Genomic DNA, 14909 nt, shown 5'->3' with positions numbered 1-14909 from the left:
AACCCAGGAGGTCAAAACAGGTGAGGCCACCTCCACAAAGAAGACAGTCACTAGCTTAATCCCCCAGGGCTCGGTATTAACTCTGCTCCTTTTTGGCATCCGTTTCACTGAAACGGAAGAAATTGCTGAAGGTTTATGGCTGACTGTTTGCAGTTAATTGCATGCTGGGGGTTAACTCCTGGAAACACTAGCGTTCTTCATGAAAGTCTATTCCTGACAAATGGGCCAAATTCACGATCTTAAACTCATTGCTAAGAAATGCATAATTGTACCCTTTGGGAAACAAATTGTCCTGGCCAAATTACCATGTTGATAATACACCTCTAAGAGTTGATCCAATCATCAGGGATCTGGGTATGTACATGGACAGTAGCCTTACCTTTGACCACCATGTGGCCAGAGTGGTGAGGAAATCCTTTTATACTGTGCAACTTTTAAGGCCATGGCATCTAGGTTGAAAGAGGTCATTATCCCACTAGTCTCTGCCCTTATCAGACCAATGATAGAGTACAGTGCTCCGTTTTTATGTACCTGACTAAGCACATGCAGCAACAAGAGCGACCTCAAAGGTTTCTTACAAAAAGAATACAAGGCGTAACAAACCTCCCTTATGAAGAGCACCTTAAAGCCCTTTCTCTCTACTCTGTCTCCTATTGCTGAAAGGTGTTCTATGTCTGGCTTACAAGGCATCGACAAACTCCACACTTGTGAATCTCCTACATATTTGTAATTCAAAAAGTGCCAGAAATACATGGTCTAGGGACCTGAATTCTGTCTGCAACTTAAACAGAAAATGCTGGAGAGACAGATATGTCCTGGATAGTGCCCCTCCTATTGAACAGGTTTGCCATCTATGTGAAGCTGAGTTTGTCTTACTCAATTTAAGCATTAGCTACACAAGTGGATGGTGAAAAGGAAATTTACAGCTGGCCTGGCACCCTTGTCCCTTAGGGATAGAGGTAGCTTATAAATGCTTGGCCCTCAGTGTCCTATTTGGATGAAGGACAGTTCTGGAAAACTTGCCTATGCTTAGAAGGGCCCTTTGAGTCAGCCAAGTAAGTCTATGAATCTATAAAATAAGGTGAGGCAAGAGTTTAGGTTAGTGGTGGACCTGGGGAGATGTAAGGTGTGAAACAGGGGAGGGGCAAAAGTGATGCATATGAATTGGAATAGGAGGTGAGAATGCTTTAAATTGTTTGAATGGTGCACCTGGTCAGCACTGTTAAGAAAACAAATGTGAACTTGTTATTGTAAGTTTGTATGTGGAATTTGCCCTTTATGCAGGTTATAAAAATTGCAGTTTGACAAAATTGACTAAAGCAGACAATTTTGGTTAGTGTACTTCAGCTTTGAAAACTGAATTAAGTGCTGTCAGATTTTTTTCATCCACAATGGAAACATTTTATCATGTATCTTGTTTTTCAGTGGAAGGTTTTGACAAGCCAATCGAAATTGATTACTTGGAGCAGTTTGGAACGTCTTCAGTAAGTAATTGTTTTTTAGTGATTGTACTGTGCAAGGCTATCCTACTGAACTGAAAATTGGAGTTTATTGTGGATCCCATTTAGTAGTTGTATGATTTTGTGCATTTTGCTTTCAGATGTTAGTGTTTCACTGTTGCAATCATTACTCTTGGGTTATCCTGCTGGCAGGCTACCCGCAGCCGGCCTGAATTCCAAAGTCTTGGTCCTGCATCGGTTGCTGTCACCTCTTCCCTGACGTCAGAGCGCCAGGGGTATAAAAGATGCAGCCGATGCCATTTTGTTCAGTCTTTCTTGCTACGCGGTGCCCGAAGCAGAAGCAGTTCGCAAGTGCCGGTCGGCCGACTCCTGAAATTTTCATGTTTGAATTTCAGATCCGAAGTCTTGATTTAAAGCCAAGTACCCCATTGGGGAAACTTTTTTCTTGCTCCAGACTGATGTCAGAAAAAGTTAGTAATTGTATTTTTTGTGGGAAGCAAATATCTCATAAGGACTTCCATTCTTATTGTATTCCTTACCTAGGCCCTGATCACGACGTTGCTAATTGCAGGTTTTGTGCTAGATTTAACAAACTCACTATTAAACGTCTGTACGATTTTGCATTTCATTACTTTGGCCGAAGATTTAATTACACAATGTCGTCGGATAGCCATCTGACTACCGCAATTCACAAACACAAGGAAATGGACAGGCATCTGAGGTCCAAAACTGACGAGGCCTCTTCTAAGCCAATCGCCAGTTCGCCCTCACGCCCGCTACCTCAGAGTCGCAGGCCGCATCCGACTCCCACGTGCAGCAGACTAGGCCTCTGGAAACTCAAGATATTGGACACTTGGAAAATATTCCCTCAGATGGGTCTGGAGCCGCTGAGCAGGCATCGGCTTCTGAGGGTGTTTTCAAGCCTACACAGATGTTCATCGTGTTACACTGCTGCAGTCATTACACTTGGGTTATCCTGCCGTCAGGCTGTTCCCTAGTCGGCCTGAGTTCCAAAGTCTTGGTCCGATGTCGGTTGCTTTCGCCTCCCTGACGTCAGTGCGACAGGGGTATATAAGATGCAGCCGACGCCATTTTCTCCAGTCTTTCTTGCCGCATGGTGCCCGAAGCAAAAGCAGTTCGCAAGTGCCGGTCGGCCAACTCCTGAGATTTTCATTCCAAATCCAGAACCGAAGTCTTCTACAAAGCTAAGTACCCCATTGGGGAAACTTTTTCTTACCTCAGACCGATGTCAGTAAAAGTTAATAACTGTATTTCTTGTGGGAAGCAAATACCTCATAAGGATTTCCACTCCTATTGTATCCCATGCCTAGGCCCAGACCACGACGTCACTGGTTGTCGGTTTTGTGCTAGGTTTAACAAGCGCACTATTAAACGTCGGTTTGATTTTGCCTATTATTTTGGCAGAAAATTCAATTACATAGTGCCGTCGGAGCTTCCGACTACTGCAATGCATAAAAAGCGCAAAGACAAGGACAGGCATCCAAGGCCCAAAACTGACTATGAGGCCTCTTCTATGCTGGTTCCCTGGTTTTCAGCGAGGCGCCTACACACAGCCCCTGATGACTGCTTCCACAGAACCACAGACTGCCTCCGACTCCCACATGGAACTGGCTGGACCTTCAGACACAAGTTTTTCAGCCTACCGAAACTAACCCTTCAGAGGGAACCGAAGTAGCTGAGCAAACCATAGCTTCAGAGGGTGTTTTCAGACCTACCCAGTTAACCATTAAACCCTCAGCTAAGTCTAAGCCCCCCTTAAAAACAAAGAAACAGATACTGCATTCTCCAGGACAGACCTCCATGCCTAAGAAACAAATGCTCAAAATGGCCGAAGACCTAATCACCCTGATCAGGGGGTCCCATCCCCCACCTGATAAAAGGCCCAGACAGGATGAAGACTATGAATCTTCCGACCAGGTGTCCATTTCTTCAGATTCATCCTCAGACCATGTCCCTTATGAGGATTCTGATGCTGAGGATTCAATTCCATCAGCCTCTCCGCCTGAAGTCTACTCCTTTGTGGAGACCTTACATACCATGAGGGAGCATTTCCATTGGGAAGGCCAGGATTACTCAGAATCCAAGAAAAGGCTCAGAGACTTCCTTTTATTACCTCAACACAGACCCCTTGCTATTCCGCCAGTGTTAGATATTGTGGATGATGTGTACACTGAATCCAGCTTAAATCCTGACTCCTTACCTCCAGCCCCAGTTAAACCTGATAGATATTACAGTCCCTGACCCTCAGAAATTTCTGTATAAAAGCCCTGTTGCTGACCCTGAAACTATTTCTCAGGGAGCCAAAGGGATTAAGACCTCATCAGCAAAAAACGCAGTCCCCTCTGAAAGAGATTCCAGTGCATTAGACAGATGAGGTAAGAAAGTATACACGTCTGCAACTTTAGCAATGAGAGCCTTAAATTGCCAGTTTCTCATGCTAAAATATCAGCAATTTTTGATCTCAGTTGAAACAAAAGATTCTTCCAGATTCAGATCCTCATAATTTTAAAGAAATGCAGGATTTATTGCATACAGCTGAACAAGTGGGAAAACATACTTTGCAATGTGGTTTTGATTCCTTAGAGGCTTCCTGTAGAGCAGCAGTTACAGGCTCTGTCATTAGAAGACATGCTTGGTTAAAAGAACATACGTTACCAGATCATGTTAAGGCAAAATTATTGGATGCACCTTTGCAGCGGGATGTGTTTAGAGTGAAGGCAGAGGGGGTATTAAAGAAAATGGAGGATAAGGTAAAATCTATGCAAACGGTGAAGGATTTCTTACAGGTTCAGCCTCCTCGTTTTAGCAGAAATTGGCCAACAAAGAATTGGTCCTTTCCAGTCATAGACAGACCTCAAAGGGGCAGATACAGACGTCCAAGAGGGTAGAGGTCAAGCACAAGGTCCTTACAGGCCTTGACAATGGGGTACACCAGGCCAGAAATCAGGGGAACACAGGCCCCAACCATATAAAAAGCAGCCTCAATGACTTCCCACTACAGCTGCCAAACAGCTCTCTCTTGGCAGCCCCCTTAGGAGGAAAACTGGCACTTTTCTATCACAACTGGCATTGCATCACCAAAGACAAATGGGTTCTCAATATTGTATCTCAAGGTTACAGGTTTCACTTTCACACTCTGCCAATGTTAAAAGGAATGCCAAATCTGCCACCAAATCAATGGGCAGAGGCTCAAAAACAAATTACAGCACTCATGGACATGAGAGCTATTCAAAAGGTACCACCACAGGAGCAAGGACAAGGATTTTACTCAAGACTCTTTCTGGTTCCCAGAAAGGACAAAGCCTGGAGACCCATTCTGGATCTTTCTTCTCTAAACTCTTATCTGGATATTCTGAAATTCAAAATGTTGACATTACAGCAGCTTCTTCCCATGCTGGGCAAGAAAGCTTGGCTCGTGACTTTGGACCTCAAGGAGGCATACATGCATGTCCCTATCAGACAAAACTGCAGAAGATACCTCAGATTCATAGCTGGTTCAATGCACTATCAATTCTCTGCACTGCCCTTTGGCTTATCTACTGCGCCCAGGGTCTTCACAAAGTGCCTGGCACCAGTAATTGCATTTTGCAGACAAAAAGGAATTCAAATTTATCCATACCTGGACGACTGCCTGATTCAAGCAGAGAGCAAGGACATTCTTCTAAAGCATCTGGCGTTCATAAGAGTTAAGTTGCCTGGGGTACACAGTAAACGAAAAGAAATCAAAACTAGTTCCCTCACAAGAGATAATATTCCTGGGTGCCATCTTGAACACAATAGCCCAGATGGCTTATCTCACGCCAGACAAGCAAGGACAACTGACTCAGTACTTTCAATTAATGGCAACAAAGACCCAACTCCCTGCAAGAAAAATTCTGCAGGCCTTGGGCTACATGGCATCTTGCATACTAATAATTCCATATGCCAGACTGCTTATGAGGAAACAACAATGGTGCCTAAAAAGTGTATGGTCTCAACACTGTCAAAATACCACTAATTCCTTGCCTTCAACAGGAGTTTCGATGGTGGGCTCAAGCTTGTCACCTCAACAAGGGACAGTCTTTTACTCAACCCACAGCCAGGCAAACATTGACAACAGATGCATCGGATTACGCCTGGGGAGCAGACATGGCAGGAAAATGTATTCAGGACGAGTGGCCCACAGAGCAAAGGCATCTTCACATCAATCAAAAAGAGATGCTATGTGTACAAAATGCACTTATAGCTTTCAAGGACCTGCTGCATCCAGGACAACTACTACTAAAGACAGACACCACCACAGTTATGCGGTACATAAACAAGCATGGGGGCACACACTCCTACCCCCTCTGCAGACAGGCCATGACCTTGTGGAACACAGCTCTAGACTACCAAGTTAATCTGCAAGCACAATTCCTACCAGGAGAGAAAAACACACTGGCAGATGACCTAAGCAGAAACATCATGGATCCCCATGAATGGGAATTGAATCGACAAATATTCAGAATGATAACAGAAAAATGGTGGAGCCCGGACATAGATCCGTTTGCATCCACAATGAACTGCCAGCTACAGAAATTCTGCACAAGGAGTTACCATCCACAAGCATGAAAAGTGGATGCCCTCTCATTCAGCTGGAAAAACCTGCAATTATACGCTTTCCCACCTTTACCTCTCCTTCCAAAGGTACTCATAAAAGCCAGGCAAGAAGAGCCAAAGATGATCCTGATTGCACCAGACTGGCCACGCCAGCACTGGTACTCAATCTTAAAGAACTTAGCACAAGAACCACCCCGGATTTTGCCTCAAATCCCAGAGTTGCTGGCACAGCACAACAATCAGATACTTCACAGCCAGCTAAAGACCTTAAACCTGGCTGCATGGAGAATTCCTTGGTCACGCAAGCAATGCCTCTCTCTAAAGCTGTTATGGATGTCATTCTGGAGGCCAGAAGGCCTAGCACCAGGAAAGCCTATTCAGATAAATGGAAGAGATTCTGTGCCTGGAACCAGGCGCACAGCCATGACCCTCTTGTCCCAAACATTCCTCAGATACTTCAGTATTTAACTGAGATGCTGGACAAGGGCCTCTCCTTCTCATCCATCAAGATCCACGCCTCTGCCATTTCTGCTCATTACAACACAGGTCCACCAATTTTCTCTAATCCTTTGCTCAAACAGTACCTCAGAGGGGCTAAAAACATAAGACCGTCCCGTAGAGCACCTACTCCAATTTGGGACCTCAACTTTGTTTTGGAAAAATTAACTTTACCTCCATCTGAGCCAGCTAACACAGCAGAATTAAAATATATCTCATGGAAAACTGCTTTGCTACTGGCAATAACATCAGCACAAAGAGTTTCAGAATTACAGGCACTAAGGCAGTGGAACCTTTCCTCATTTTCCACCAGGACAGGGTGTCTTTAAGAACTAACCCTACGTTTATGCCAAAGGTGGTATCAAGTGTGGCTCTAAACCGAACTATTACTTGCCAACTTTTTATCCAAAACCACAGAACAAAGGGGAGAGACTACTACATTCTTTGGGCATTCACAGACAGTTACGCTTCTACTTGGACAAAACCAAAGCTTTCAGAAAATCTGAGCAATTATTGGTAGCATATGCTGCAGGAGCTCAGGGAAAAGCCATTTCAAAACGGACTATTTCAAAATGGATAGGACATTGTACACATTTCTGCTATACACACCATGGGAAACCTGTACCTAGCAGCATTAGATCTCACTCCACCAGGGCAACAGCCACTTCAACTGCCTACCTCAGAGGAGTACCTACCCAAGGATATTTTGGAAGCAGCAACATGGAGTTCTTTGCATACCTTCACCAAGCATTACTATTTGCCTTTATACTCCAAATCCAGAGCCCGCTTCGCCACTGCTGTGCTGCAGGGCCTTATAGCCACCCCTAATGCCTTCTAGAACCAGCCACCCTACCTCAGCTTTGGGATTCCACCCAAGTGTAATGACTGCAGCAGGTTAACACGATGAACATAGTACAGTTTTGTACCTACCATAAATGTAGATGTTCCCTCTTACTTGCTGGTACGTACCTAGGTCTTCTACCCTTTACTACCTATGGGGAGTATTTGCTGGTAACTGAAAATTGTTGTTTGCTTTTCTTTTGTATACTTTATTAGCAATTTGAATTGCCTACCTATTTGGGGGCACCTGACATCTTGGGCAAGAAAAACTGAAGAAAATGGCATCTGCTGCATCTTATATACCCCTGTCGCACTAACGTCAGGGAGGAGGCGACAGCAACAGACACCGGACCAAGACTTTGAACTCAGGCCGACTGGGGAACCGCCTGACGGCAGGATAACCCAAGTGTAATGACTGCAGCAGTGTTTACACTCTAATATATACATTTATGGTAGGTACAAAACTGTACTTTATATATATAAAACCGACTATAGCTTCAAAGGCAAAGACTAAAGACTAAGAAAAGTGCAGCAAATCCATGGACAGGCCTCCATGCCTAAAAAAACAGATGCTCAAAATGGCCGAAGACCTAATTACTTTATTTAGGGGTTCCCATCCCCCTCCTGATAAGAGGCCTAGGCAAGAGTCAGAATATGAATCTTCAGATCAGGTTTCCATTTCCTCTGACTCCTCTTCTGAACAGGAATACTCTCTCCCTCCCTATGAGGATTCCGATGCTGAGGAATCTATCCCTTCAGCCTCCCCACCTGAGGAGGATTCTTTTGGGGAAACCCTGCATACCATGAGGGAGCACTTCCACTGGGAGAGCCAAGATTACTCAGAATCTAAGAAAAGGCTCAGACTTTTTTACTACCTCAGCACAGGCCTCTTGCTATCCCTCCTGTTTTAGACATTGTAGATGATGTATTTTCAGAGTCCGGCCTGTCTCCTGACTCTTTACCCTCTGCACCTGTTAAGCCAGACAGATACTACAGGGTGCCAGGGTCACATACATTTCTTTATAAAAACCCTGCTGCTGACCCAGAAACTATTTCTCAGGGCCCCAAAAGGGTCAAGGCTTCCACTGCAAAAAACCCTATCCCCTCTGATAGGGATTCAAGGGCACTGGACGGATGGGGGAAAAAGGTTTATACTTTTGCTCCCTTGGCTGTGAGGGCTTTAAATTGTCAATTTCATATGCTTTAATATCAGCAATACTTAATGTCACTGCTTAAATATTAAATGTTAAATTCTGAATGTGTAGAAAACAAGGAAATGCAGGATTTATTGCATGCAACTGAACAAGTGGGAAAGCATACTTTGCAATGTGGTTATGATTCTCTGGAGGCCTCTTGCAGGGCCGCTGTTATGGGTTCGGTCATTAGGCGGCATTCTTTGTTAAACCAACAGAATCTGCCTGATCATGTTAAAGCAAAATTATTAGATGCTCCATTACAGCATGATACTTTGTTTGGTGTTAAAGCAGAAGAGGTGTTGAAGAAAATGGAGGACAAAGCGAAATCTATGCAGACAGTTAAGGATTTCTTACAGGTGCAGCCACCCTGATTTAGCAGAAACTGGCCTACAAAGAATTGGTCCTTTCCAGTGTCAGGCCACAAAGAGAAGGATACAGACACCCCAGAGGCAGATCCCAGCCCAAGGCTCATACAGGCCTAAAGAATGGGGTGCTTCTACCTTCAAAAACGGAGGAGACAAATCACAGCCATACAGGAAACAGTCCCAATGACTTTCCTCTGCCAGCACCAAGCACTTATCTTTTGGCGGCCCCCTTAGGGGGAAAACTAGCACTTTTTTCACAAAATTGGCACATGATTACCCAGGACAATTGAGTCTGGAACATAGTGTCTCAGGGCTACAGGTTCCACTTTCACACCCTGCCATACAATCAATGGGCAGAGGCACAAAAGCAAGTTTCATCCCTCATGGACATGAGGGCCATTCAGCGAGTACCACAGCAAGAGCAGGGACAAGGTTTTTACTCAAGGCTTTTCTTGGTACCCAGAAAGAACAAAGCCTGGAGACCAATACTGGACATTCCAAAATTCAAAATGTTTACTCTGCAGTAGCTTCTGCCCATGCTGGGCAACAAGGTTTGGCTTGTAACTTTGGACCTAAGAGGCATACCTGCATGTCCAAATAAGACAATATTGCAGAAGATACCTCAGATTCATAGCTGGCTCAATGCACTACCAATTCTCTGCACTGCCCTTTGGCTTATCTACTGCGCCCAGGGTCTTCACAAAATGCCTGGCACCAGTAATTGCATTTTGCAGACAAAGAGGAATTCAGATATATCCTTACTTGGACGACTGCCTTATTCAAGCAGAGAACAAGGACATTCTACTACAGCATCTGATGTTTGTAAAAAGATTACTAATTTGCCTAGGGTACACAGTAAATGAAAATAAATCAAAACTAGTACCCTCTCAAGAGATAAGATTCCTGGGTGCAAGCTTAAATATAACTGCCCAGGTGGCTTATCTCATGCCAGACAAAGGCAACTGACTTCTTACTTCAAAATGTTGGCAAAAAAGACCCAGTTATCTGCAACAAAAATTCTGCAGGCTTTGCGCTTCATGGCATCCTGCATTCTGCTAATTCCATATGCCAGACTGCATATGAGGAAACTACAATGGTAACTAGAAAGTGTTTGGACTCAACATTACCACTGCCTGGAAACATTAATTACCCTCATTCCCTGCCTGCAACAGGAGTTTCTATGGTGGGCACAGGCCTGTCACCACAACAAGGGACAGCCATTCACTTTACCCACAGCCAGGCAGACACTAACAACGGATGCATCAGATTATGCCTGGGGGGCCCACATGGCAGGAAAATGTATTCAGGGCACATGGCTTGCAAGCCAGATGCATCTTCATATCCATCAAAAAGGGATGCTAGCTGTTCAGAATGCCCTGACAGCTTTCAAGGATCTACTTCATCCAGGACAACTACTGATAAAGACGGACAGTACTACAGTCATGAGGTACATAAACAAGCAGGGAGGCACACATTCCTACCCCCTCTGCAGACAAGCCATGACTTTGTGGGACACAGCATTGACTTATCAAGTTCACCTGCAAGCACAATTCCTGCCAGGAAAAACAAATACTCTGGCAGACTAACTAAGCAGAAACCTCATGGATCCCCACGAGTGGAAACTGGATCCACAAGTCTTCAGTATGATAACAAGAAAACTGGGAAGCCCAGACATAGTTCTATTTGCCTCCCCTCACAACTGGCAACTACAGAGATTCTGCACAAGGACTTATCACAAGCAAGCATGGAAAGTGGATGCCTTATGCTTCAGCTGGATAAACCTAACAGTATATGCCTTTCCTCCACTGCCTCTCCTCCCCAAGGTACTCCTGAAGGTCAGACAAGAGAAGCCAAACTGATTGCCCCAGACTGGCCACGCCAGCACTGGTACCCAATCCTAAAGAATTTGTCTCAAGGTCCGGCCTGGACATTGCCTCGCATTTCTCACTTACTGACCCAACAAAACAATCGGATCCTGCACAGCCAACTCAGGACCTTAAATCTGGCAGCTTGGCGGATATTGTAGCCATTCACAACACTTCTCTCTCCAAAGCTGTGATGGATTTTATTTTGAAGGCCAGGAGGCCCAGTACCAGAAAATCTTATGCAGAAAAATGGAAGAGATTTTGTGCTTGGAACCAGGCACAAGGAATTGACACGTCTGTACCAAATATTCCTCAGATTTTACAATACTTAACTGAGATGCTGGACAAAGGCCTATCCTTTTCATCAATTAAGATCCATGCCTCTGCCATTTCAGCCCATTACAATACGGAACCACCTATCTTTTCTCATCCTTTAATAAGGCAGTACCTCAGAGGGGCCAAAAACATAAGATCTCCAAGGAGAGCACCAATTCCTGCATGAGACCTCAATTATGTCTTGGCAAAACTCACACTGCCTCCTTTTGAGCCAGCATCAACAACTGATATAAAATTCTTATGCTGGAAAAGAGTTCTGCTCCTAGCAATAACCTCTGCAAGACGAGTCTGAGTTACAGGCACTCATGGCTGTGGAACCTTTTATCATTTTCCATCCAGACAGGGTTTCTCTGAGGACAAACCCGACATTTATGCCTAAGGTGGTATCCAGTGTGGCCCTTAACCAAACCATTCACTTGCCTACCTTTTATCCAAACCCACAGAACAAGGGTGAGAAACTTCTGCATTCTTTGGACATGCACAGACAGCTACGCTTCTAGTTGGACAGGGCTAAAGCTTTCAGAAAGACTGAGGAACTTTTAGTGGCATATGCTGCAGGATCACAAGGAAAGGCTATCTCAAAACAGACTATTTCAAAATGGATAGGCTATTGCATTAGTTTCTGCTGCTCACGACATGGCAAATCAGTGCCTAAGGGCATTAGGCCACAGTCAACCAGAGTAGCAGCCACTTCAGCAGCCTTCCTCGGAGGAGTACCAACCAAAGACATCTTAGAGGCTGCAACTTGGAGTTCAGTGCGCACTTTTACAAAGCACTACCACTTACCTCTCTACTCTAAATCCAGAGCAGGCTTTGCCACTGCAGTTCTGCAGGGCCTCATAGCCTCTCCTAATCCTATTTAGCCACAGCCACCCATCCTCAGCTTTGGGATTCAACCCAAGAGTAATGACTGCAACAGTGAAACACGATGAACATAGTACAGTTGTGTACCTACCATAAATGTAGATGTTTGAGTGTATTCACTGTTGCAGTCCAGGTTACCCTCCCACCATCCCCCTTTCTTTTGCTGGGTCTTATCTGTACTTCTCTATTCTATGCAACCTATGTGGTGTATTTGCTTGTAGATGAAGGAAATGTTTACTTTAGTGTATGCATGTTTATTGGCATAATTTTTTTTTAGCTTACCCTTTTGGGGGCACATGACATCTGGGGCAAGAAAAACTGAAGAAAATGGCATCGGCTGTATCTTTTATACCTCTGGTGCTCTGACGTCAGGGAGGAGGCGACAGCAGCCGACGCCGGACCAATACTTTGGAATTCAGGCCGACTGCGGGTAGCCTGCCAGCAGGATAACCCAAGAGTAAAGTAACCCAACAGTAAATACACTCGAACATCTACATTTATGGTAGGTACACAACTGTACTTTTCATCTTTCTCTAAAGATTCATTAAGCCTACTAATGATTGTCACTTGGATCCAAAACGTTCCTTGGATCCGACGGGGACCATCACCACTACTAGTTCTCCTAGGTCATGTACATCTATACAAAATGATCCTTGTTAAGCATCTTGTAGCTTTCCAACAATGAGTACCATGTAATCCATGTCTTGAACCACAAAAACTAAATCTTTAGTTTTTATTTTGTACAATGAACACTGTAATTAACAGCTTAGTGTTTGCATTTCAAATACTAGTGACATTATGGTTTTTCTGAAAACATCTCTGTCATAACTGGTGACATTTTTGATACCATTACCATTCAATGTCTTTGAACACTGGTTTCAGTTCTGCAGTACACTGTTTTCCTAATTTATGCTTAGGAAAGTCCCTTTAATTGTCACAAGCCCCTCGTCTTATTTGATCATCTTGATCACTGCTGCAGTAGCCTTAGCTATGTGGATTATATCCTGCCAAGGACATAGCAGCTGTTCAACTTCTAAAGCTTCAAGGCATCTTCCAGATGCCCAAACTGTCAAGCAGCTTGAGCTCAACTGAAGGGCAAAACTGGGCATGAAAGCCCTTCAGAGCTTTGCTGCTGCTGAAGAGTATTCTCCTTTGTGGCTTTTGAGGTTTGTCCGTCAGCTTGTGCTTTCCTTTTCTGGACAGATGAGTTCCCTTTGAGTGGAAAGCCTACAGTTTTCTTAACTTAGTTGATTTATTGCTTTCCTCTTCAGGAAAATTATTTTAAAGTTTAGAGTTTTTGTAATGGACTGTCCCGGGACAGTAATGTACTTTTAAAGGGAGCACTCATGTTCATTGTCAGTTTAAAAGTAGTGTAAAATAACTGAATTTTTTTTCTGTGGAGAAATTGTTTAATTCTGATTTTGTATTTTACATTCTTCCTCACTGATCCAACTCTGATCTGACTCTGCTGCAGTTTTCAGAGTTTCATGCCAGTCTTGAGCTACTTTCTCTCTTTACCCACAATGCTATACACCTTCCCCAGCTTCCTCGGATTTCGTTTTCTGCCAGTTGGGTATAGATGCAGATGTTCTTCGCGTTTCACTGTTGCATTCATTACATTTGAGTAATCTGCTGGCAGGTTGCCCTCAGTCGGCGTGAATAAGTCTTGGTTCCTGCATCGGTTGCTGTATCCTCTTCAATGCCGTCAGGTCGTCAGGGGTATAAAACATGCAGCAGACGCCATTTTATTCAGTCTTTTTTGCCACTCAGTGCCCGATGCAGAAGCAGTTTGCAAGCAGTTTGAAACCTAATTTCAATTTACAACCTGTCTCCACTTCTACTATAAGATCCTTACTTCAAAAGCTTAAACCTACCACCCTCTCCGCTGACCTCCTCCCAGCCGAATACTTGCAAAAAGCCTCAGATGTCATTGCCTACCCAATATCCATACTAATTAATCGCACCATCTCTGAATCTAACATCCCCACAATTTGGAAAACATCCCACGTCATACCACTTCATAAGGGAGGTAATTCCACGGAACTATCAAACTATAGGCCAATAGCCATAATGTCCCCTCTGGCCAAAATTATGGAAAAATGTATACACAAACAACTCCTTCATTATCTTATTCAGAATAATCTACTTACCAACTCACAACATGGATTTCGACCTAACCACAGCACAACTACTGCCCTACTCTCTTTTACAGATACAATCAATAGAAACCGTAATAACAAAAAAATATCATCTGCTCGCTCTCTGGACCTCTCTAAAGCCTTCGACATGGTCAACCACCAACTACTTCATAATACTCTCAAAACCTTACAACTTGACAACCTAACCTTAGGCTGGTTCCGTGCGTACCTCTCGGATAGGAAACAAGCCATACTCTGGGACAATCAACTCTCTGAACTCTTACCTAATACCATAGGGGTTCCACAAGGGTCCATACTGGGCCCACTTCTTTTTTCAGTTTTTATTAATGACCTACATAAAGCTATCCCTGAGGCAACCTGTGTACAATATGCCGATGATTCGACCTTAGTCTGCTCTGATACATCTCTAGAGAATCTATTGGCCAAAACCCAATCCTGCTTCACAGCTGTGGAAAACTGGTTAACAGGATGACAGCTACTTCTTAATCCAAAAAAAACCAAACTGCTTCTTTTTCACCCAACCCAAAACTTCCCTTTACTGACTTTACCATTCAATCAAACAATGGGACAACTATCTCACCTGACCCCCATACCAAGCTATTAGGAGTTACCATAGACAATAAACTTAGATTTGATATGCATATTAATAATACTATTAAAACCGTGAACAAGAAATTAGGGTCACTATATAGAATAAAAGCCTTTTTAACCCCAATGACAAAACAAC

General features: G+C 43.9%; 1 protein-coding gene across 1 annotated transcript in view; it reads left to right on the top strand.

The window, feature by feature from the left end:
* TACC3 (transforming acidic coiled-coil containing protein 3) overlaps nucleotides 1–14909 on the top strand; it is a 1197606-nt gene that overhangs the window by 327130 nt on the left and 855567 nt on the right. Inside the window, exon 5 of the mRNA XM_044063460.1 lies at nucleotides 1426–1484. Within this exon, the coding sequence (XP_043919395.1) occupies nucleotides 1426–1484 (59 nt within the window). The remainder of the gene's footprint in view (nucleotides 1–1425; nucleotides 1485–14909) is intronic.

The sequence above is a fragment of the Protopterus annectens genome, chromosome 2.part1 (assembly GCF_019279795.1).
Source record: "Protopterus annectens isolate FY-2018-M chromosome 2.part1, PAN1.0, whole genome shotgun sequence".
NCBI lineage: Eukaryota > Metazoa > Chordata > Ceratodontiformes > Protopteridae > Protopterus > Protopterus annectens.
The sequence above is the reverse complement of the archived record's forward strand: the minus strand, read 5'-3'. Positions and strand labels throughout refer to the sequence as shown.